Source organism: Delphinus delphis, chromosome 19, assembly GCF_949987515.2.
Source record: "Delphinus delphis chromosome 19, mDelDel1.2, whole genome shotgun sequence".
Taxonomy (NCBI): domain Eukaryota; kingdom Metazoa; phylum Chordata; class Mammalia; order Artiodactyla; family Delphinidae; genus Delphinus; species Delphinus delphis.
This window is the reverse complement of record NC_082701.1, coordinates 31,794,668-31,818,214: the sequence shown is the minus strand read 5'-3', so window position 1 is coordinate 31,818,214 and position 23,547 is coordinate 31,794,668. Positions and strand designations below refer to the sequence as shown.

The window sequence follows — 23,547 nt, the reverse complement described above, 5'->3', positions numbered from 1 at the left end:
TCCTTATGCTAACATGAGCATTTGGGGTGAAATTCCCACCTGTTGCTCATTTTGATGGTGAGGCAGGGCTACCATCTGGTCCTGTAACTCAGAGTTCGAAGTTTCATAACCTGAGCATCCTTGTTGGGAGTATAGATAAAAGTTGTTTGGATTTGTATACACCCAGGGTGTGGCTTCAGGCATCTGAAATAGCCACTGTGGTAGGGTTAACTCTAGTGAGGATTTCTAAATCTCAGCAATGTTGATGTTTTGAGTGTCGTGTGATTCTTTGTTGTGGGGGGCGTGTCCTGTGCAGTGAAGGATGTTAGCAGCATCTCTGCCCGTTAGATGCCAGTATTTCCACCCCAGCTTGGCAACCAACAATATCTCCAGACATATTGCCAAATGTCCCCAGGGGACAAAATCACCCCGGTTAGGAACTACTGCCCTAACCTAACAAAAGGTGACTTTTCACAGGCAAAACCAAACGGTAGAGTTAGATTTCAGAAGAGGAGTTGCCTCTGAAATAGGGAGGGGAATAAGCTGGAAAGGGACACGAAGGAACTTTTTAGGCTCTCGTTGGGTGGTTGTTACATGAGTGGATGTGTTAATCGAAACTCTTCTAAATGTATGTCTATGGTTTGTGATGATGCCTCAGGTTTTTAAAAATAATAATTTATAAAAGGTAATATTTTTCCCTTAAAAGATAGAGATTTGGCTTGTTATAGAGCCATGTCCCTGATGGATTCAAGACATTCTGAAGCTGCTTGGAATGGTTATTTCTTGCCCTCGTTCTTGGCATCTCCAGGGCAGGGGTTAAAGGACAGAACTGAAAGCTCAGTCCGCATTGTGAAGAGGGCTGCTCTTTGTGTTTCCTTCCTGGATGTACTTCCTAGGATGCCAAGATGTTGCAGAAGCCTTGACCTGAGGCGTGAGGGAGTCAGCAGGTTTCCTGACAGGTGTCTCACTCAGAGTGACGGTCCTGGCCTCACACTTCCTTCGAGGGTCTCATCACAGCTGTGTTAATAACACTAAACACTTTTCATGTGTTAACTTCACTTAATGCTTGCAACAGCTCCATGGGGTGGATGGTATTATTATCCTAGTTTTGGAGGTGATGAAATGGAGACTCAGAGAGGTTAAGCAATCTTCCTAAAGTCACACAGCTAAAGCCAGGATGCACATGAAGGCAGCAGGCAGTGGAATCCATGCACTTAACCATTACCCTGCATTCCTCCCTGAGACCAGTAAGTTAGCCTCATGGCTTTGCATGTGCTCTTCATCTGGTCCAAAATCTCCCGAATTCACATTGTTGTGACCCACCTCCCCTTTTGAATCTTCCTGCCCAGCTCTTAATCCCTCCTTCCAGATCCACCTTACGTATCACTCTTCCACCCCAGAAGTACTCTCTTTTTTGAAGAAGTACTATTAATTTTCACAAGCAATTATTAATTGCTTGCTAGGGAGTAGTTGTTTTGTTGGGTGCTAGGAAAGATACAGACATGCTTCATTTCTTCAAGAAGATCTGCACAGTTCAATATGGTAGCTGTAGCCACATGTGACTATTTACATTAATTAAAATACATAAAATTTTCCACCTTTCATTTGTACTACCCACAATTTCAAAGTGCCCAATAGCCACGTGTGGCTATTGACTATTGTTCTGGACCACACAGGTACAGAACATTTTGAGAGTTCCCTGGTGGTCCAGTGGGTTAGGACTCTGTGCTTCCACTGCAGGGGGCACGGGTTCAGTCCCTGGTCGTGGAACTATGATCCCACAAGCCTTGCGGTGTGGAAGAAAAAGAAAAAGGTATAGAACATTTCCATCATTGCAGAAAGTTCTACTGGACATCAGAGGTCCTCATCAGAGTTCAGCAACTACGGCCTCCAAGTCAATTCTGTCCTGCCACTCTGCTTTAGTAAATAAAGTTTTTACTGGGACACAGTCACACCTATTTATTTACATATCCTCTGACTGTTTGGAGGCTGCCGAAACAGAGTTGAGTAGTTGTAACAGAGATCAGCTGGCCTGCAAAGCCAGAAATATTTATTATTTATCTCTTTCTTTCAGAAAAGGTTTGTCAGTCCCTGGTCTAGATCAAGCAGGGAATGGGATGCATTGGAGAACTGCAGATGATTCTTTATAAGAAACTGAGGGGGGCTTCCCTGGTGGCGCAGTGGTTGAGTTCGCCAGCCGATGCAGGGGACACGGGTTCGTGCCCCGGTCTGGGAAGATCCCACATGCCGCGGAGCGGCTGGGCCCGTGAGCCATGGCCACTGAGCCTGCACGTCCGGAGCCTGTGCTCCGCAACGGGAGAGGCCACAACAGTGAGAGGCCCACGTACTGCAAAAAAAAAAAAAAAAAAAAAGGCAACAGAAACAGAAACTGAGGCACAGGTTTGATGGTTTAGCTGGAGAGGTGAATGACAACTGGGTCCTGTAGGACCTGGTGTGCCTGCATTTCTCAGGGTGTGCTCTGAAGAATACCAGTCCAATGAAGTGCTATGCAAAGGGCTCCATGGCCAAATAAGTTTCAGAAGTGCCAAATACTGGTCCCACTTCCTCACGGTTCACAGGTACATTAAAGGCTCTGAGAAGTCCTGCAGTAAAAAGTAAAAATATGTTGTCTTTTGCATAACCCCAAAGGTATTTCACCACCAAGTCATTTTTCCTTCTAATACTTTGGTTAACGTTCTGTAGAACTGGGGTTATTTGAAACAGACTTTGAGATGCTTGGGCTTAGGGGGAACCATTGAAGGCTTTTAAGCAAAGGAGTGATGTGTTCAAATGTGCTCTATAAGTTGTGGTCGTTGATGGAAATCAACTATACTTCAGTTTTTTTTTTAATTACAGAAGAAGAAAATCACATAAGCCAAAAAAAGAAAGTTGTGGGCCTTGCTACTTTTTTGGCCCATCTCTCGATGGCACTAGCCGTCCTTAGCGTTATGGTAGTTGTGAACTTGTCCAAACCAAGCCCAACTATTCTCTTTGAAGTCAGGTATTGTCTTACTCGTGTTTATATCTTATAAAGCTCCTTACTGGCTTTAGGCCCATAGTAAACTCTCAATACATTTTCGGGATTGAAATGAATCGATCGGCAGTTACAGCACAGACACTTGTGAGGTCATTAGTCTTCTTCCTTAATTAGCTCCTTGACGGAAGCTGGCGTCCCCAGACTGGAGGAGCAGGCAGGATGCAGAGCAGAACTCTGAAGGTGGGGAAATAGTTTAGGCTGTCACAAAGTCTAGAAGTCTGCAAACGAGGGCCTCCACTGCACACGCACTGCTCGCCTGTGGTACCATCCCTGGCGACTCACTGGCTGCGCCAGTATCAGGCCAAATTAATGTAGCATTTAGTCCAGTCACCAGAAAGACCCCCACAGCCTCGCCCCACCTCCCAGCCACTGAGACATCAGGCCTGCATGGGCCCTGGTGAGTTAAGGAGCCTTCAGACCCAAAGCCACTGCATTTCTTCTGTCTCTTTCTGCTTTGGAAGGAAAGCTAGTTAGGTGTTTTGTGGGGAGGACAGAGCCACAGCAAACTTACTTTCTTACGTGGTTTCCTTTAGACTCAGTGCTCTCCTGGGGACCTTACTTGTACAGCATGGTAAGTAGATGAGTCCGCAACTCTGCACCTTCTGTGGTTAACAGCCCAGCTGACGTCTTCTGGCTCTGTCCGAAGGAAGGACAAAGCTAGCTGGGTTTGCCTGTGTGGTTGACGTTGCCCCTTAGGGACTTATCAAATAATCTGTATCAAATCAAAGACCCTAAGCAACAGCTGGCCTTGGGGACAAATTTAAAGAAATAGCAGCACAGTTATCCCATTTCTCCAGCTATAAGAAATGCACATTTTAAAATTCCCCCCCCAGCTTTTTATTACAGACATTTTCAAATACACAGAAAAGTTGAAAGATCATGGGGAACACCCATATACCCATCACTTAGACTCAGTTACCGTTTTCCTATATTTCCATCATCAATATGGACGGTCCCTTCTCCTTCCTGCCGCTCTTTCTGTTACCCATCCCTAACTGGAGCCATGCCAGGTTTGTGTCTCTCACAAAGTGGGCCTTTTAGTTCTTGCTTTGCGTTCCAGTCTCTTCTCGACGACCAAGGTCTGGCAGAGGTGTCTCGGGTTGCAGAACAAGTCCTGGATGCCATAAATAAGAGACTCTACAAAGAGGCCACCGAGCTGTGGGGGAAAGCAGAAATGGTCATTGAACAGGTAAGAGGGGACGCGCTCGGGGCCAGCCTGCTTGGCTTTTCCCCTTGGGTGAAGGGACCTTGGTTGGTGTTGTTAGGATTGGGATCTATCCTGAGACTGCCCACAAGTCGAGAAATGATGTCAAACTAAACGATAAATCTGGCGAGTCTGAGCAAAGACAGGGTCAGAAAGCCACCCAGCCTGCAAGACTTGCCTGCCTCTTGACTGAAGGTATGGCTTCTATAAAAAGGAATATGTCCCACAGAGGCAAGTGTTTGGATCCTTGCCGAGCAGTGCTTTGGCCCCAGTGAGCCAGAAGGGAAGAATGCACAGGCTGAGGACTTGAGTATGTAGGACTCTCTGTAGCTCGGTTTTCCCTGGTAATTAACACGCAGGCCCTTGGTTTCCTCCTGCGGCATCGGAGCTCCACTGGAATGAGCTGCTCGCTATGCCAGGAGACTGGGCTGACACTGCTGGTCTCTGGGCCTTAAGGGCTACGTTTCTTTCTGGTCCGAGCAAATGTACAGCGTTAAAGCTGTCCTCGGATAAGGTGGAGAGCCAGGTGCCGTTCTGTTTTGCAACTTTGATAATGAATAAGTAAAACAAACAGCCGAATATATTTCTTCTGTATCTCAGAACACAGATGGGGTGAACTTCTATAACATCTTAACTAAGACGTCTCCCACGTCTACCATGAAATCGAGTCTAGAATTCACCCAGAGCCACATAGGTGAGTGGACCTTGACGTTGCTAGACCCTGTCTCAGCCTCCGTGGGAGAGGAAACCAATTTTTTAAAAAGCTTTATGGATATATAATTTACGTACCATAAAATTCACCCATTTTAAGTGTGTAATTCCGTGGTTTTTAGTTTATTTACAGAGTTGTGCACTCATCTCCACAGTCGAGTTTTAGCACATTTCCATCACCCCAGAAAGAGCCCACGTGTCTGTCTGCCATCAATTTCTGTTCCCACTCCCAGCCCCAGGCAACCACTAATCTGCTTTCAGTCTGTCTACATTTGCCATTTCAGGACATTTCACATAGATGGAGTCATGCACTAGGTAGGCTTTTGCATCCGGCTTCTTGCACTTAGACAGTGTTTTGAAGTTTGGAAACCAGCTTCTGCACATTGAATGACGATGTCAGTTCTCTGAAGGCTGGATTGAGTTGTCTTCCCTGCGGGTGCTGAATGCCTGGTATCCTCCCGCCACGTAGAAGCTGCAGGAGGCCTCTAGATTCCACTCAGCTGATTGCCTTTGGCCGTGCTGGCTAATCTCAGTGGCCCCAGAGTACATAAAATGCAGCAGTCAAAACCAATGAAGCATCTCCACTTTGAACATGTTCCTGACTCCCCCCACCCCCCCGCCATCTGGGGGGAATCGGGGACACTTTTCTTCTTCCAGGTGCAGGCCTCCCTCTTACACACAGCATCCCCGGCCGCTTAGAAAAGAGGTTCTCTTGGTCTTATTTCCAGTCCTTTGACTCACCGTGTACCAGTTTGTTTTAGTTCACCTTTTCCAGCGCCACGTGAGACACTTACAGCAGGATGCCTTAAGTCAGCTCATGAATGGTCCCATCAGAAAGAAACTCAAAATTATTCCTGAAGATTGCTCCTGGGGAGGTAACTTGTGTGATCAAATTAAAACGTCTTTTGTAGAGCTGGGGGGGTGAAAAAGGTGGAAATTCAAAGGCCTTAATCTGTTGAATGGGCTTTGGTGGTGGCGATAGTGTGTTGCAGGTAGAATAGTATTGACATTGATAGATGAGCAAACACAGAAAGACAGTAAATAACATGCCAAAATTGGTTCAAAATCGGGGGTTTTGAACCAAGGGAAGTGGCTGGGGAGAGAAATGAAGCGACTTTTTGTAAGTGGAAGCCAGGAGTGAGTACATGGGAATCATCACACCCTCTTTACTTTTGTATCAGTGTGAGGTTTTCCATAATAAAAAATTGAGATTAAAAAAGCCATGCCCAGGGCTTCCCTGGTGGCGCAGTGGTTGAGAGACTGCCTGCCGATTCAGGGGATGCGGGTTCGTGCCCCGGTCCGGGAGGATCCCACGTGCCGCGGAGCGGCTGGGCCCGTGAGTCATGGCCGCAGAGCCTCGCGTCCGGAGCCTGTGCTCCGCAACGGGAGAGGCCACAACAGGGAGAGGCCCGCGTACTGCAAAAAAAAAAAAAAAAAAAAAAAGCCATGCCCAAGGCCACAGTTGGTTGTGGGTGAGACTTCCAGACAAAGGCCCTTTCGGACAGGGTTTGAGAAGCTCTCTCGGGCTGGCCTCTGCAGGCGTCCTGATGTGGATGTGGTCTGCCATCTATTGCCTTCTGGTCTGAAGGTCATAGTGCGGAAATACAGGGGTCCTCAGGGACCCCAGTAAGTTCCTGCTCAGTCTTATAGGGAAGCTGTGAGTAAGTGGGACCCCCAGACTCCTGGAGGGGAAACACTCAAGCTGAGGAGGGTTTTGTTCATGTCTAAGAGACCCCAAAACTATGCCTCTGTTAGGGCAGAACGTTGACAGCGGCGGAGAGGCTGGGACTTGGCTCTGGCCCTGGCTTCTTCAGGGGACACGGCCATCCTCCCAACACGCAGTCCTAGACCTAGTGTCTTCATTTCCCCGTCATCCCTTAGAGTTTTCTAGTAATGAGGGAAAAGTTAGCTCAAACAAAAAATGTGGTATCAGAGCTTAAAGGGGTACAGACACCCATGGGAGTTTGGATGCTGAGAAGGAGGCGATGTGAGCACCCCCAGGAGGCCAGGTGAAGGTCAAGCTCACAAGAGCACATCTTTTCAGCTCAACCCCCTCATCTTACCTTCATGACAGTGTCGTCCAGCCCCAGCTTCTCTCGTTATAGGGACCCTCCCTCGCTGCCCAGTGTGGCTAGACGGGCGAGCCAACTACACTTTGGCAGATGAAAACTGATAAGAGCAAACTCTCCCTGGCTCGGGTGTGCCTGTGTATGGGTCTGGAAAGGACAGACTGTCCTTTCCGGGTACCCTCAGTGTCCCAAGTCCAGTTTGTAGTTAAGGCCTACATACTTCAGAGTCAGCCAGGCCTGCGTTCCGGTCCCAGCTTGCCACTGGCTGTTTGGCCTGGGGTGTGTTGCTCAGCCTCTCTGAGCCTTATGTTCTTTAGCCATTGCACAGGCTAAAGAGCCTAACCTCGCAGGGTTGGTGAAGGAAGGAGGCAATGGGTTGTTGCTTGCAGAGTGCTTACTTAGCACTAAAAGTCAATGATGGCTGCTGCCGTCGTTCAGGACATACAATGACACTGATGGTCAGGGACCCAGCAAGAAGGCTGTGCGGACCGCCTCCTCTCTTGCCTGGGGCTAGTCATCCATGTGACTTTACCAAGGGCCAGCTCTGAATTGGTTTAGGACTGATTTGTTGATTACTAAGGTAGCCCTACTGGTTCAGAGCTTAAAACTTGGCCCTGAAAAAGCAAAAACAAAGCAAAACAAGAAAACCTTGTCTCTGGGGTGACTCAGCAAAGGAGGAAAACTAATGCTGGCCCCAAATCAGTTTGTCCCCTGAGAGGACCAGCGCAATGGGTATTTTCTTCTCTTTAAAAATTTTATTTATTTTTTTGGCTGCATTGGGTCTTCGTTGCTGCGCGCGGGCTTTCTCTAGTTGTGGAGAGTGGAGGCTAATCTTTGTTGCGGTGCGTGGGCTTCTCATTGTGGTGACTTCTCTTGTTGTGGAGCACGGGCTCTAGGCATGCGGGCTTCAGTCGTTGCGGCACGTGGGCTCAGTAATTGTGGCGCACGGGCTTAGTTGATCCGCAGCGTGTGTGATCTTCCCGAACCAGGGATCGAACCCGTGTCCCCTGTGTTGGCAGGCGGATTCTTAACCGCTGCGCCACCAGGGAAGTCCCTCAAAGGGTGTTTTCTAAACCTCCCTGTTTCCTTGGGTGTTAGCTTTCTCTGGGTTTCCATCCCTCATGACAGATGGCATCTGCTGTCATCACAAGCACCTGGATGAACAGACACATGTGCTGTTTGGGCTCCCCTCCTCCACGGCCAGCTCGGGGCACAGATTTCTGGGCCAGCTGGTCCCTGTGGGTGAAGCAGCTGTGTATTCGGTCTTTGTTAGGTGCTGCACGGTGGTCACTTTTGGGTGCTGGGTGCTCTGGGCTGAAAGGTGCCTCTTGTTCTGGCAGGTTCCAAGCTGCTACCTCTTTCTCCTTCCCCTTGTACAGGCCAGGCTGCCAGCGTCTTCCTGAACATGAAGGGGGACTTCATGAAACCCGTCATCAGCATTGTGGACGAGCTGCTGGAAGCCGGGGTCAACGTGACCGTGTATAATGGACAGCTTGACCTCATCGTGGACACCATGGGTAGGAACCACTCGGGGCCCATGGAGGCAGTGTCGTGGGTTGAGCTGGAAGGGAACTGGCCTCTTGGGGGACTGTTGACATTGAAATGGCAGGAGGAAGGCCATTTCCTGTTACATGCATCCACCCCTGACCTTGACTCTTTGAAGAGGGTAGGGCTGCACGAGGTTGTGACCCCTCAGAGAAGCCTGGCCTGTCCAGCTTTTGAGGCCTTAGGTATGATTACAGAAAAGGATAATACCCACGCCCACCTCGAAATTTAAAAAGAAGACATTTCCCTAGCCACTGGACAGAGGCACCATTTAACTGAGGGAAAACCTCATTTTTGTGCAGCGTCACAGGGGATGGGAAAGTACTGCAGTGTGAATCAAGACAGCCCTGCCGACCCTGTAAAGATGAGGACCCAGGGGAAATGGTCTTGGTGGGGTCCCTCCCGCGTTGGCTGCCACCTGTGCCCACCTCTGGTTTCAGGGAGGGCCAGGGAGAAGCTCAGGCAGTTCTCAGAACTGGCAGATAAATCGAGGCACATGGTCTGGAGGGTATGAGCGTTCCTCAAAGTCAGCAGGATTGAATATTTTTGCGACTTGGGAGCCAAGCTTACTGAGGACGATTTGAAAAGGTTCTGTGTTTCTTCCACGACCTCCCCGGTGTGATCCAGCATCTCCTTACCCTGAGGCTTCTCCGTCCTCCTGACAGTGCTGTCCACCTCCAGAGGTCCCCGATTTCCTTCCTACAGAGCGTAGGGCAGTGGGAGGGTCAGGGGCAAAAAGTAGTCACAGCTGTTAGATTTCTCCTGGGCAGCCTGGCTGTGGCTGGGACAACCAGTGCTACAAATGCAGAGTCCCAGGCCATGCCCAGACCTACTGCATTGGAATGTGCATTTTAACAAGATCCCAAAGTGAGTTTTATGTACATCCCAGCTTGCAGATTCTATGCCGAATCATGGGACCCAGATTTTGGGTTCTCCTCCACTCAGCTCTTAATGCTGGGGCCTTCTTTATCCCCCTCGCCAGGTCAGGAGGCCTGGGTGCGAAAACTGAAGTGGGCAGAACTGCCCAAATTCAGTCAGCTGAAGTGGAAGCCCCTGCACAGTGACCCTGAGACTTCAGAAACGTCTGCCTTTGTCAAGTCCCACAAGAACCTGGCTTTCTACTGGATTCTCAGAGCTGGACACATGGTGAGAGAGGGTCAGCGTTTGTTCCAGATTTGCCACTCGAGTTGGGGGTGGGGGAGCCACACGCACTGGTCTCATAAGTGCATTGGGTTTGGGGGTGTTTTGGGGTCGCTAATGAAACTCTATTTGTGCTTCATTGAAAAAGTAAATCCTCCTGAGAGACGTACGCTGGGTTCTCTGTCCTCTGCTCTTTAGATTAAACGAGTTGAATGTTACTTTCCTCTGGACAGTTTGTCCTGAAGGAACAACTTGTCCCGAGGGAGGGAGGGAGGAGGGAGAAATTGTCTTTCCCTGACATTTTCAGGGAGTGAAATCAGAGCTCGGTGGTCTGTAAGGCTGAGCACAGTGCAGAGTACAAGTGTTTGTGAGGAGCGGTGGCTCTGGAACTTCAGTTCAGAAGAGGCTTCACCTGCAAAGACGGGCACTGAGGCTGCAGCACTCTTGCACTTGCCTAGCGAACACGGTGTTTTCTCTTAGGCTGTAGGTGGACTGAGTAGCTTTCCCTGGGCTGAGGGAGATGATGGAGGGATGGATCCACTATGCAAGCACATGCACACTCATGCACACGCATACACACACAGACGACCTGCAAAGGAGCCAAAGACGGGAACGCCCAGGAAGCAGAGGGGCCCAGGTGTTCCCCTCACGGTTATGCTTCGGTCCAGCCGTTTAAATGCAGGCTCTCCTTTCGTCCCAGATGGCAGTTTCCTGGAGGAGACCTGTGGGAGAGATGGGAAGGCTTGGCGCCATAGCGCTAAGATAGAATCTCCACAGAGCCGGGGCTGAGGGACAGCTGTCTGGCTAGCAAGGAGGGCCTAAGGAACTGGCCTTAAAGCTTCATGTGCACAGTGAGGACATCATAGAGCACTCACTTGGACCGCCAAGGAAATGCTGAAGGACTTGAGGGTCACCAACAGTGGTTCTCAACTGGGGTCAGTTTTGCCCCAAGGGGACTTCAGGGATGTCTGGAGACATTTGGGGTTGTCACAGCTTGGGGAAGGTTGCTACTGGTATGTGGTGGGCAGAGGCCATGGATCCTGGTAAACATCCTGCCGCACACAGGCCAGCCCCCCCGCCACAGAGAGTTGTGCTGCACGAAACGTTAGTCGTGTCAAGGTTGAGAAACCCTGACCTAGAGGAAAGTGGGAGCTTGGGTATATGGTGTACTTGTTCTCACAATATTTATTAGGTATCTTGGCCATGAATAACTTATCCTCAACCTCTCTGACCCTTAGTCTTCTATTTTTTTATATATATAAATTTATTTATTTTATTTATTTTTGGCTGTGTTGGGTCTTTGCTGCTGAGCGCAGGCTTTCTCTGGTTGTGGTGAGGGGGGCTACTCTTTGTTGCTGTGTGCAGGCTTCTCACTGCAGTGGCTTCTCTTGTGGAGCACAGGCTCTAGGCGCTTGGGCTTCAGTAGTTGTGGCACGTGCGCTCAGTAGTTGTGACTCGTGGGATCTAGAGCGCAGGCTCAGTAGTTGTGGCGCATGGGCTTAGTTGCTCCGCGGCATGTGGGATCTTCCCAAACCAGAGATCGAACCCATGTCCTTTGCATGGGCAGGCAGACTCTCAACCACTGCACCACCAGGAAAGCCCTTCCCTTAGTCTTCTCTTAAGAACCTCCCAGAGAGAGACGGGAAGATAGCAGAAGAGTAGGACGTGGAGATCACCTTCCTCCCCACAGATACATCAGAAATACATGTACACGTGGAACAACTCCTACAGAACACCTACTGAAGGCTGGCAGAAGACCTCAGACCTCCCAAAAGGCAAGAAACTCCCCACGTACCTGGGTAGGGCAAAAGAAAAAAGAAAAAACAGACAAAAGAATAGGGACGGGACCTGCACCAGTGGGAGGGAGCTGTGAAGGAGGAAAGGTTTCCAGACACTAGAAGCCCCTTCGCAGGCAAAGACTGCAGGTGGCGGAGGGGGAAAGAAGCTTCAGAGCCACGGAGGAGAACGCAGCAACAGGGGTGTGGAGGGCAAAGCGGAGAGATTCCCGCACAGAGGATCAGTGCCGACCAGCACTCACCAGCCTGAGAGACTTGTCTGCTCACCCGCTGGGGCGGGCGGGGGCTGGTAGCTGAGGCTCGGGCTTCGGAGGTCGGATCCCAGGGAGAGGACTGGAGTTGGCGGCGTGAACACAGCCTGAAGGGGTTAGTGCACCATGACTAGCTGGGAGGGAGTCTGGGAAAAGTCTGGAGCTGCCGAAGAGACAAGAGACTTTTTCTTGCCTCTTTGTTTCCTGGTGCGTGGGAGAAGGGATTAAGAACGCTGCTTAAAGGAGCTACAGAGACGGGCGCAAGCTGCGGCTAACAGCAAGGACCCCAGACACGGGCACGAGACGCTAAGGCTGCTGCTGCAGCGACCAAGAAGCCTGTGTGCAAGCACAGGTCACTATCCACACCTCCCCTCCCAGGAGCCTGTGCAGCCTGCCACTGCCAGCGTCCCAGGATCCAGGGACAACTTACCCAGGAGAACACACGGCGCGCCTTGGGCTGGTGCAACATCACGCTGGCCTCTGCCGCCGTGGGCTCACCCTGCATCCGTACCCCTCCATCCCCCCAGCCTGAGTGAGCCAGAGCCCGCGAATCAGCTGCTCCTTTAACCCTATCCTGTCTGAGCGAAGAACAGACGCCCTCAGGTGACATACACGCAGAGATCGGGCCAAATCCAAACCTGAACCCCGGGAGCTGTGTGAACAGAGAAGAGAAAGGGAAATCTCTCCCAGCAGCCTCAGAAGCAGCGGATTAAAGCTCCACAATCAACTTGATGTACCCTGCATCTGTGGAATACCTGAATAGACAACGAATCATCCCAAATTGAGAAGGTGGACTTTGGGAGCAAGATAGATTATTTTTTCTCCTTTTCCTCTTTTTGTAAGTGTGTATGTGTATGCTTCTGTGTGACATTTTGTCTGTATACCTTTGCTTTCACCATTTGTCCTAGGGTTCTGTCCGTCCCTTTTTTGTTTTGTTTTGTTTAACTTTTCAAAATTTTTTTCTTAATAATTATTTTATTTTACCGTTATTTTATTTTATCGTCTTTCTTTCTTTCTTTCTTTCTTTCTTTTCTTTCTTTCTTTCCTTCTTTCTTTCTTTCTTTCTTTCTTTCTTTTCTTTCTTTCTTTCTTTCTTTCATCTTTCTGTTTTTTCTACCTTTTATTCTGAGGCGCGTGGAGGACAGTCTCTTGGTGCTCCAGCCAGGTGTCAGGGCTGTGCCACTGAGGTGAGAGAGCCAAGTTCAGGACACTGGCCCACAATAGACCTCCCAGCTCCACATAATATCAAACAGTGAAAATCTCCCAGAGATCTCCATCTCAACGCCAAGATCCAGCTCCACTCAACGACCAGCAAGCTACAGTGCTGGACACCATATGCCAAACAACTAGCAAGACAGTAACACAACCCCACCCATTAGCAGAGAGGCTGCCTAAAATCATAATAAGGCCACAGACACCACAAAACACAACACCAGACGTGGACCTGCTCACCAGAAAGACAAGATCCAGCCTCATCCACCAGAACACAGGCACTAGTCCCTTCCACCAGGAAGCCTACACAACCCACTAACCAACGTTAGCCACTGGGGACAGACACCAAAAACAACGGGAACTACGAACCTGCAGCCTGCGAAAAGGAGACCCCAAACACAGTAAGATAAGCAAAATGAGAAGACAGAAAAACACACAGCAGATGAAGGAGCAAGGTAAAAACCCACGAGACCTAACAAATGAAGAGGAAATAGGCAGTCTACCTGGAAAAAATTCAGAATAATGATAGTAAAGATGATCCAAAATCTTGGACATAGAATAGAGAAAATGCAAGAAACATTTACCAAGGACCTAGAAGAACTAAAGAGGAAACAAACAATGATGAACAACACAATAAATGAAATTAAACATACTCTAGAAGGGATCAATAGCAAAATAACTGAGGCAGAAGAACGGATAAGTGACCTGGAAGATAAAATAGTGGAAATAACTACTGCAGAGCAGAATAAAGAGAAAAGAATGAGAAGAACTGAGGACAGTCTCAGAGACCTCTGGGACAACATTAAACGCACCAACATTCGAACTATAGGGGTCCCAGAAGAAGAACAGAAAAAGAAAGGGACTGAGAAAATATTTGAAGAGATTATAGTTGAAAACTTCCCTAATATGGGAAAGGAAATAGTTAATCAAGTCCAGGAAGCACAGAGTCCCATACAGGATAAATCCAAGGAGAAACACGCCAAGACACATATTAATCAAACTATCAAAAATTAAATACAAAGAAAACATATTAAAAGCAGCAAGGGAAAAATAACACACAAGGGAATCCCCATAAGGTTAACAGCTGATCTTTCAGTAGAAACTCTGCAAGCCAGAAGGGACTGGCAGGACATATTTAAAGTGAAGAAGGAGAAAAACCTACAAGCAAGATTACTCTACCCAGCAAGGATCTCATTCAGATTTGATGGAGAAATTAAAACCTTTACAGACAAGCAAAAGCTGAGAGAGCTCAGCACCACCAAACCAGCTTTACAAAAAACGCTAAACGAACTTCTATAGGCAAGACACACAAGAGAAGGAAAAGATCTACAATAAAATACCCAAAACAATTAAGAAATGGGAATAGGAAAATACATATCGATAATTACCTTAAATGTAAATGGATTAAATGCTCCCAGCAAAAGACACAGACTGGCTGAATGGATACAAAAACAAGACCCGTGTATATGCTGTCTACAAGAGACCCACTTCAGACCTAGGGACACATACAGACTGAAAGTGAGGGCATGGAAAAAGATATTCCATGCAAATGGAAATCAGAAGAAAGCTGGAGTAGCAATTCTCATATCAGACAAAATAGACTTTAAAATAAAGACTATTACAAGAGACAAAGAAGGACACTACATAATGATCAAGGGATCAATCCAAGAAGAGAAGATATAACAATTGTAAATATTTATGTACCCAACATAGGATCACCTCAATATATAAGGCAAATACTAATAGCCATAAAAGGGGAAATCGACAGTAACACAATCATAGTAGGGGACGTTTTTTTTAGTCGCCTCGGCTCGTGCCCCCAAAGCAAAGCCCCGACTCCACAGTCGAGTAGGGGACTTTTAACACCCCACTTTCACCAATAGACAGATCATCCAAAATGAAAATAAATTAGGAAACACAAGCCTTAAATGATACATTAAACAAGATGGACTTAATTGATATTTATAGGACATTCCATCCAAAAACAACAGAATACACATTTTTCTCAAGTGCTCATGGAACATTCTGCAGGATAGATCATATCTTCGGTCACAAATCTAGCCTTGGTAAATTTAAGAAAATTGAAATCATATCAAGTATCTTTCCGACCACAATGATATGAGGCTAGATATCAATTACAGGAAAAGATCTGTAAGAAATACAAACACATGAAGGCTAAACAATACACTACTTAATAACGAAGTGATCACTGAATAAATCAAAGGAAATCAAAAAATACCTAGAAACAAATGACAATGGATACATGACAACCCAAAACCTATGGGATGCAACAAAAGCAGTTCTAAGAGGGAAGTTTATAGCAATACAGTCCTACCTTAAGAAACAGGAAAGGGCTTCCTTGGTGGCGCAGTGGTTGAGAGTCCGCCTGCCGATACAGGAGACACGGGTTCATGCCCCCGTCTGGGAAGGTTCCACATGCCACGGAGCGGCTAGGCCCATGAGCCTGTGCCTCCAGAGCCTGTGCTCCGCAACGGGAGAGGCCACAACAGTGAGAGGCCCGCATACCACGAAAAAAAAAAAAAAGAAACAGGAAACATCTCAAATAGACAACCTAGCCTTGCACCTAAAGCAATTAGAGAAAGAAGAACAAAAAAACCCCAAATTTAGCAGAAGGAAAGAAATCATGAAGATCAGATCAGGAATAAATGAAAAAGAAATGAAGGAAACGATAGCAAAGATCAATAAAACTAAAAGCTGGTTCTTTGAGAAGATAAACAAAATTGATAAACCATTAGCCAGACTCATCGAGAAAAAAAGGGAGAAGACTCAAATCAATAGAATTAAATGAAAAAGGAGAAGTAACAACTGACACTGCAGAAATACAAAATATCATGAGCGATTACTACAAGCAACGCTATAGCAATAAAATGGACAACCTGGAAGAAATGGACAAATTCTTAGAAATGCACAACCTACCGAGACTGAACCAGGAAGAAATAGAAAATATGAACAGACCAGTCACAAGCACTGAAATTGAAACTGTGATTAAAAATCTTCCAACAAACAAAAGCCCAGGACCAGATGGCTTCACTTGTGAATTCTGTCAAACACTTAGAGAAGAGCTAACACCTATCCTTCTCAAACTCTTCCAAAATATAGCAGAGGGAGGAACACTCCCAAACTCATTCTACGGGGCCACCATCACCCTGATACCAAAACCAGGCAAAGATGTCACAAAGAAAGAAAACTACAGGCTAATATCACTGATGAACATAGATGCAAAACTCCTCAACAAAATGCTAGCAAACAGAATCCAACAGCACATTAAAAGGATCATACACCATGATCAAGTGGGGTTTATCTCAGGAATGCCAGGATTCTTCAATATACGCAAATCAATCAACGTGATACACCATATTAACAAACTGAAGGAGAAAAACCATATGATCCTCTCAATAGCTGCAGAGAAAGCTTTTGACAAAATTCAACACCCATTTATGATAAAAACCCTGCAGAAAGTAGGCATAGAGGGAACTTTCCTCAACATAATAAAGGCCATATATGACAAGCCCACAGCCAACATCGTCTTCAATGGTGAAAAACTGAAACCATTCCCACTAAGATCAGGAACAAGACAAGGTTGCCCACTCTCGCCACTCTTATTCAACATAGTTTTGGAAGTATTAGCCACAGCAATCAGAGAAGAAAAATAAAAGGAATCCAAATCGGAAAAGAAGTAAAACTGTTACTATTTGCAGATGACATGATACTATACATAGTATAGAGAATCCTAAAGATGCTACCAGAATACTACTAGAGGTAATCATTGAATCTGGTAAAGTAGCAGGGTACAAAATTAATGCACAGAAATCTCTGGCATTCTTGTACACTAGTGATGAAAAATCTGAAAGTGAAATTAAGAAGACACTCCCATTTACCATTGCAACAAAAAGAATAAAATATCTAGGAAAAAACCTACCTAAGGAGACAAAAGACCTGTATGCAGAAAATTATAAGACACTGATGAAAGAAATTAAGGATGATACAAATAGATGGAGAGATATACCATGTTCTTGGATTGGAAGAATCAACATTGTGAAAATGACTCTATTACCCAAAGCAATCTACAGGTTCAATGCAATCCCTATCAAACTACCACAAGTATTTTTCACAGAACTAGAACAAAAAATTTCACAAGTTGTATGGAAACACAAAAGACCCCGAATAGCCAGAGCAATCTTGAGAACAAAAAACAGAGCCGGAGGAATCAGGCTTCCAGACTTCAGGCTATACTACAAAGCTACAGTAATCAAGACAGTATGGTACTGGCACAAAAACAGAAATATACATCAATGGAACAGGACAGAAAGCCCAGAGATAAACCCATGCACATATGGTCACCTTATCTTTGATAAAGGAGGCAAGCATATACAGTGGAGGAAAGAGCCTCTTCAATAAGTGGTGCTGGGAAAACTGGACAGCTACATGTAAATGTATGAGATTAGAACACTCCCTAACACCATACACAAAAATAAGCTCAAAATGGATTAAAGACTTAAATGTAAGGCCAGACACTATCAAACTCTTAGAGGAAAACATAGGCAGAACACTACATGACATAAATCACAGCAAGATCCTTTTTGACCCACCTCCTAGAGAAATGGAAGTAAAAACAAAAATAAACAAATGGAACCTAATGAAAATTCAAAGCTTTTGCACAGCAAAGGAAACCATAAACAAGACCAAAAGACAACCCTCAGAATGGGAAAAAATATTTGCAAATGAAGCAACTGACAAAGGATTAATCTCCATAATTTACAAGTAGCTCACACAGCTCAACCAAAAAACAAACAACCCAATCCAAAAATGGGCAGAAGACCTAAATAGACATTTCTCCAAAGAAGATATACAGACTGCCAACAAACACATGAAAGAATGCTCAACATCATTAATCATTAGAGAAATGCAAATCAAAACTACAATGAGATATCATCTCACACTGGTCAGAATGGCCATCATCAAAAAATCTAGAAACAATAAATGCTGGAGAGGGTGTGGAGAAAAGGGAACCCTCTTGCACTGTTGGTGGAAATGTAAATTGATACAGCCACTATGGAGAACAGTATGGAGGTTCCTTAAAAACTACAAATAGAACTACTATATGACCCAGCTATCCCACTACTGGGCATATACCCTGAGAGAACCATAATTCAAAAAGAGTCATGTACCAAAATGTTCATTGCAGCTCTATTTACAATAGCCCAGAGATGGAAACAACCTAAGTGTCCATCATCGGATGAACAGATAAAGAAGATGTGGCACATATTTACAATGAAATATTACTCAGCCATAAAAAGAAATGAAATTGAGTTATTTGTAGTGAGGTGGATGGACCTAGAGTCTGTCATACAGAGTGAAGTAAGTCAGAAAGAGAAAAATACCGTATGCTAACACATATATATGGAATCTAAGAAAAAGGGAAAAAAAAGGTCATGAAGAACCTAGGGGTAAGATGGGAATAAAGACACAGACCTACTAGAGCATGGACTTGAGGATATGGGGAGGAGGAGGGGTAAGCTGTGACAAAGTGAGAGAGTGGCATGGACATATATACACTACCAAACGTAAAATGGATAGCTAGTGGGAAGTAGCCACATAGCACAGGGAGATCAGCTAGGTGGTTGGTGACCACCTAGTGGGGTGGGATATGGAAGGTGCAAGGGAGGGAGACGCAAGAGCGAAGAGATGGGAACATATGTATATGTATACCTGATTCACTTTGTTATAAAGCAGAAACTAACACACCATTGTAAAGCAATTATACTCCAATAAAGATGTTAAAAAGAAAAATACAGTCAGTCATTAGGATGCTTGAAACAGGAAGGGAAGTGACCATAACATCTCATGTAGCTCAGAGTCTCTCTGATTATTGTCACAGTGAGTACTTAAAACGAGTGCAAAACTTGAAGCAAAGCTGCCTGTTATTCTTTAAAAAAAGAACAAGTATCCCAAACTAATGACCTTTTCTCTAATGGCAAGTGGCTGTCTAGCAGGTATTTTACTCTTTGGTTCCTTTATTCACTGAGCAAACATTTTAGTGTCTCATAACTAGTCATCTCTGTGCCAGGTACTGGGAGTACACAGATGGATGATACACCATCTCTGTCCTCTGGGAGCTCATGGACCAGAACGGCAGACAGGCAAGGAGACTCTAGTAACATGGGGTGAGAAATCCCACGATGGGGCTTGGCCCCGGGAAGAGGGCCCAGCCCAGGCTTGGGGGTCAAATACGAGGCCCTAAGGATGGGCAGGAGTTAGCTGGGTAAAGAGGAGAAGGTGTGGGGTCAAAGAGAGCAGTGCATACAAGTCCAGAGGCGCCTTCAGGCAACTGCGGCCTCGGAGGGTTGTCTCCGCATCACTGAGGAGACATGAGGCTGGAGAGGGAGACTTTGCATGCCTTGGTAAGGAGCTTAGACCTACCCTGAAAGCAATGATGTGCCACTGGGGGGTTTTAAGCAAAGGAGTAAAATTATCAGGTTTGTCTAAGAAATAACATTCTAGCAATAGAGGGCATGGGACAAGACTGGAGCAGAGAGCTGATCTAAGATGCTTTTATAATAATCCAGGCGGGAGTGACATGTAGAGGAATTTGATGTAGGAAGGGAGAATAAGCAGGACTTGGTAACTGTTTTTCGATAGACCAGCCGAGAGGGCTATCCATAGGCAGTTGACTATATAAACTGTGTATTTGTGGGTCTGGAGTTAAATGTTTGTCCTTAGAGATAGAGATTCGGCAGTGAAATATGGAAAAGGCCAGGGTCAGGGCCCTGGATACACCAGTATTTAAGAGGCAGGAGGAAAAAGAAGGACCCACAAATGAGACTTGAGTAAAGAACAGCTAGAAAAGTAGGAGGGAGACCAGGGGCATCCCCAAAGCAGAGAGGGGCCAGTGGTGTCGAATGCTGCCAGGAGCTCAGATAAAGGACTGAAGCATAAGCAGTGATTTGGGTGCACCGATGTTGGTGGTAATTGTGGCAAAAGCATGTTTAGTGAATCGGCAGGCTCAGAAGCCAGCACGGAAGGGACAGAGGGAATGAATGAGCAGTGAAGACGGAAGACAACTTCCTTTAAGAAACTCGAAGGAAGTAGTAGCCCACCCTTTTAATAAACTTGATCCGAAGAGACAGTGGACAAGGCAGCAAGACACAGGGTTAAGAAGGCATTTTGTCATGGCTCTGAGTACCTTCGGTGTTGACTGGGAAAAGGCAGTAGGAGGTCTTAGAGCAGAACACTATTCCAAGAAAGGGTCTCTGCGGAGTCAGAGAGGAGGGGGAGGCAGGAGGAACCAGCTGTGGGCTGTCACTGGTGTGAGGAGTTCAGGCCCGTTTCCTCTTGGTTTGTCACCCATAGAACAGGGCATCAGTTGGGGCAGCCTTAAAATAGCTGTTGGAGACTGTTATTAAATCATCCCCCAACTGCTTCCTCTTTAGCTGATTAAGTGTCATGTTGGCATACCCCACCATGCCCGTGCCTCCTGGGGGCCAAGCCTGGCAGGAGAGTCGGCAGGAGTGTGAGAATCGTGGAGCCGCAGAATTTCAGAACTTGGAGCCATCTGCTCTACCGCCATCCTTGTGAAGGACGAACTGAGGCCTCTGCCCCTCCCCCTCTTGATGGTGTGTGGAAGGAGATTTTTTACAAGGATTATTTGAAAAATCTTACAGGAAAACAGAAAGTTGAATAACTGTAAAAGCAGGGGTGCCCCAGACAAAGGGTCTTGTTGGTTTACAGATTTGCTGTTAGTTCCCTTTCCACTCTGGGACCCTTCCTACACATAGAATCCTTTAAAGTGTTTACAATCTTCCGTCTTCCTTGAACAGGCTGGATGCTAGTAACATAAGCACAGCCCTTATAAAGAAATCAACAGGGACTTCCCTGGTGGTCCAGGGGTTAAGACTCCACGCTTCCACTGCAGGGAGTGAGGGTTCCATCCCTGGTTGGGGAACTAAGATCCTGCATGCAGTGTGGCCAAAAAAAAAAAAAGAAAGAAAGAAATCAGCAGATCAGCCCCAATGGAATAGGAGATTCCTTCCTAAATGCTGGCTTCTCTAGACCCCTGCAGCCCAGCAGGTGGGGGCCCAGACGTAGGGTCATTTCACAAAAGGGACGCTTTTTTTTTTTTTTTTTTTTAAAGCAGAGACCTTCTTAGAAGCCCATATGATTTAGATTTATTTATTTATTTTTATTTATGACTGTGTTGGGTCTTCGTTTCAATGCGAGGGCTTTCTCTAGTTGTGGCAAGCGGGGGCCACTCTTCATCGCGGTGCGCGGGCCTCTCACTATCGCGGCCTCTCTTGTTGCAGAGCACAGGCTCCAGACGCGCAGGCTCAGTAATTGTGGCTCACGGGCCCAGTTGCTCCACGGCATGTGGGAGCAACTTCCCAGACCAGGGCTCGAAGCCGTGTCCCCTGCATTGGCAGGCAGATTGTCAACCACTGCGCCACCAGGGAAGCCCTAGAAGAGATGCTCTTTTAAGGAATGGCACCTAAGTGCAGCTGTCCTCCCAGGTTGCTGTCACAGAGCTGGCCCCCTTCCTGGGAGCAGGGTCTCAGGATGCCGGCCCTGACCCCAGCTCCAGGCATAGAACCAGGAGTGCTAACACAGATACTGCTTGCTTCCAGGTTCCTTCCGACCAAGGGGACATGGCTCTGCAGATGATGAGGCTGGTGACTCAGCAAGAATAGGATGGCCTGGGCTGGAGGTGAGCTGCTTGGCCTTGGGGCACGGAAGCTGAAGCAAGCGCCCTGAAGGTGTAGGAACCACTCTTCTCCCTTTGAATCTGACTGGGGGGAGAACCTCGCTTGGGCTGTGATTGTGAAGGGTCCCATCAGCTTCGACAGAGAACAAAATCATTGCCTCTGTGACAACTTGGAAATCATTTCTGCTTCTGAAAACTAAGTTTTAAAAAACTGGATTTGGGGCTTCCCTGGTGGCGCAGTGGCTGGGAGTCTGCCTGCCGATGCAGGGGACACAGGTTCATGCCCCGGTCCGGGAAGATCCCACATGCCGCGGAGCGGCTGGGCCCGTGAGCCATGGCCGCTGAGTCTGCGCGTCCGGAGCCTGTGCTCCGCAACGGGAGAGGCCACAACAGTGAGAGGCCCGCATACTGCAAATAAATAAATTAATTAAAATTAAAAACTGGATTTGTTTTCATCAAAATAAAGGGTTGAAATAGATTAACATTTTCTTATTGCAAAAGCAAATTATGCGATTTATAGAAAAATCAGGAAATACAGGCAAACAAAGAACAAAATGAACACTCATGCTCCCTTCCCACGGATACGCACTGTTACCACTTAAGTGTTTATTCTTGCAAATCTTTTTTTGCTATGTATACATATATATTTTACACAAAAAACGCAATCATTGCTATGTTATTTCACAGTCTGCTTTGTTCACACATCAGTATGATGTCTGCTGAGCATTCCATTTTATGGATGTACCATAATTTACCTACCAAATGCCCAGTGTTGCCCATAAGCAGTGTCTAGTTTGTCGCTTTTATAAACGGTGCTCTGGTGGTTTGTCCTGTTAGTTACATTTTTACACACATCCTTATCATTTTCTTAGAATAATTTCCTAAAAGCATACTTGTTCAGTTAAAAAATTGTAACATTTCTTTAAAATTAAAATGATGAGTTTGGGACTTTAGAGTTTTAATTCATGGCTCAAGATCTGCAAAGGGACCTGATAGCTTCTATGATAGCCCTGAAAGAAATACCACTTCCTGTAGTTGTGGGGCTGAGATTTTGAAAACCAAACCCAAAGTCTCGTCCTGCAGTATGTGAGGAAAGAGTTACTAACAGGATACGCCTACGTGACGAGCCCCTTCTGACCTGAGACTAAAACAGGCTTCCTCGGGTGGTGCTCCACGCTTTCCCCACAGTTCGGTTTGCTGTTGGGAAGAGAGGGCTCCTGTACTCCTGTGTGGATGGGGAAGAATGCAGAGACTTGTGCTGGGCCCCTCTGGACTCCACCAATGCGTATCGTTCTCCTGGTGCTTCTGCCGGGTATCATTTGCTGGAAAAACATTGAACTATGAGTATAACTAGTTACTGGGTCTTACGAGTCCTTTGGGCGTTGAATTACAACATAAGTTGAATTCCCATCCTCACAGAGTCTTTTTGTTAGAGGTTAGGGTATTTGGGGGGAAGGAGTGAAAGTTTGGACATTAGGATATGTCATATGGGCAGATTCCAGTGAACCTGGGACCTCAAAGCTTTTTTGCCATTGGGAGCAGCCCTTCCATCCCTGTCTGAGGAGGTTAGTCTCTTGCCCTAAGATCCTATAGCAAATTCCCAGACTTGCCTAAGGCCCCTGTTCCTGCTACATTGTATTCTCTCTCAACCCGCACCCATGCCTTCATGGGATTCCCTATGATGTGTTGACTGAGGAAGAAGAGTCTCAGGCTTGGTTTGTAGGTGGTTCTGTGCGATATGCATGCATCGCCTGAACGTGGACCGCTTTGGCACTGGAGTTCCTCTCTGGGACAGCCCTGGAAAGTGGTGGTGAATGGAAATTCTCCTGCTGGACAGAACTGGGAGCAGTGCACCTGTTTATTTTGCCTGCAAAGAGATGGCCAGAA

The 23,547-nt window shown here is 46.6% G+C and overlaps 1 protein-coding gene across 2 annotated transcripts in view; it reads left to right on the top strand.

Moving 5' to 3' along the window:
* The window catches only part of SCPEP1 (serine carboxypeptidase 1), a 44,873-nt gene extending 22,666 nt beyond the window's left edge, over positions 1-22,207 (top strand). The window contains exons 7-14 of one of the 2 annotated variants that reach the window (XR_009516965.1): positions 3,550-3,587; positions 4,077-4,205; positions 4,821-4,914; positions 5,693-5,806; positions 8,380-8,517; positions 9,528-9,691; positions 20,396-20,578; positions 21,584-22,207. Coding sequence is in view for 1 of the 2 variants with exons in the window: in XM_059997130.1 (XP_059853113.1) it covers positions 3,550-3,587; positions 4,077-4,205; positions 4,821-4,914; positions 5,693-5,806; positions 8,380-8,517; positions 9,528-9,691; positions 21,584-21,646 (740 nt within the window). In the remaining variant the exon portion in view is untranslated. The remainder of the gene's footprint in view (positions 1-3,549; positions 3,588-4,076; positions 4,206-4,820; positions 4,915-5,692; positions 5,807-8,379; positions 8,518-9,527; positions 9,692-20,395; positions 20,579-21,583) is intronic. The other variant, XM_059997130.1, reaches the window with a different exon arrangement.
* The last annotated feature ends 1,340 nt before the right edge of the window (positions 22,208-23,547 follow it).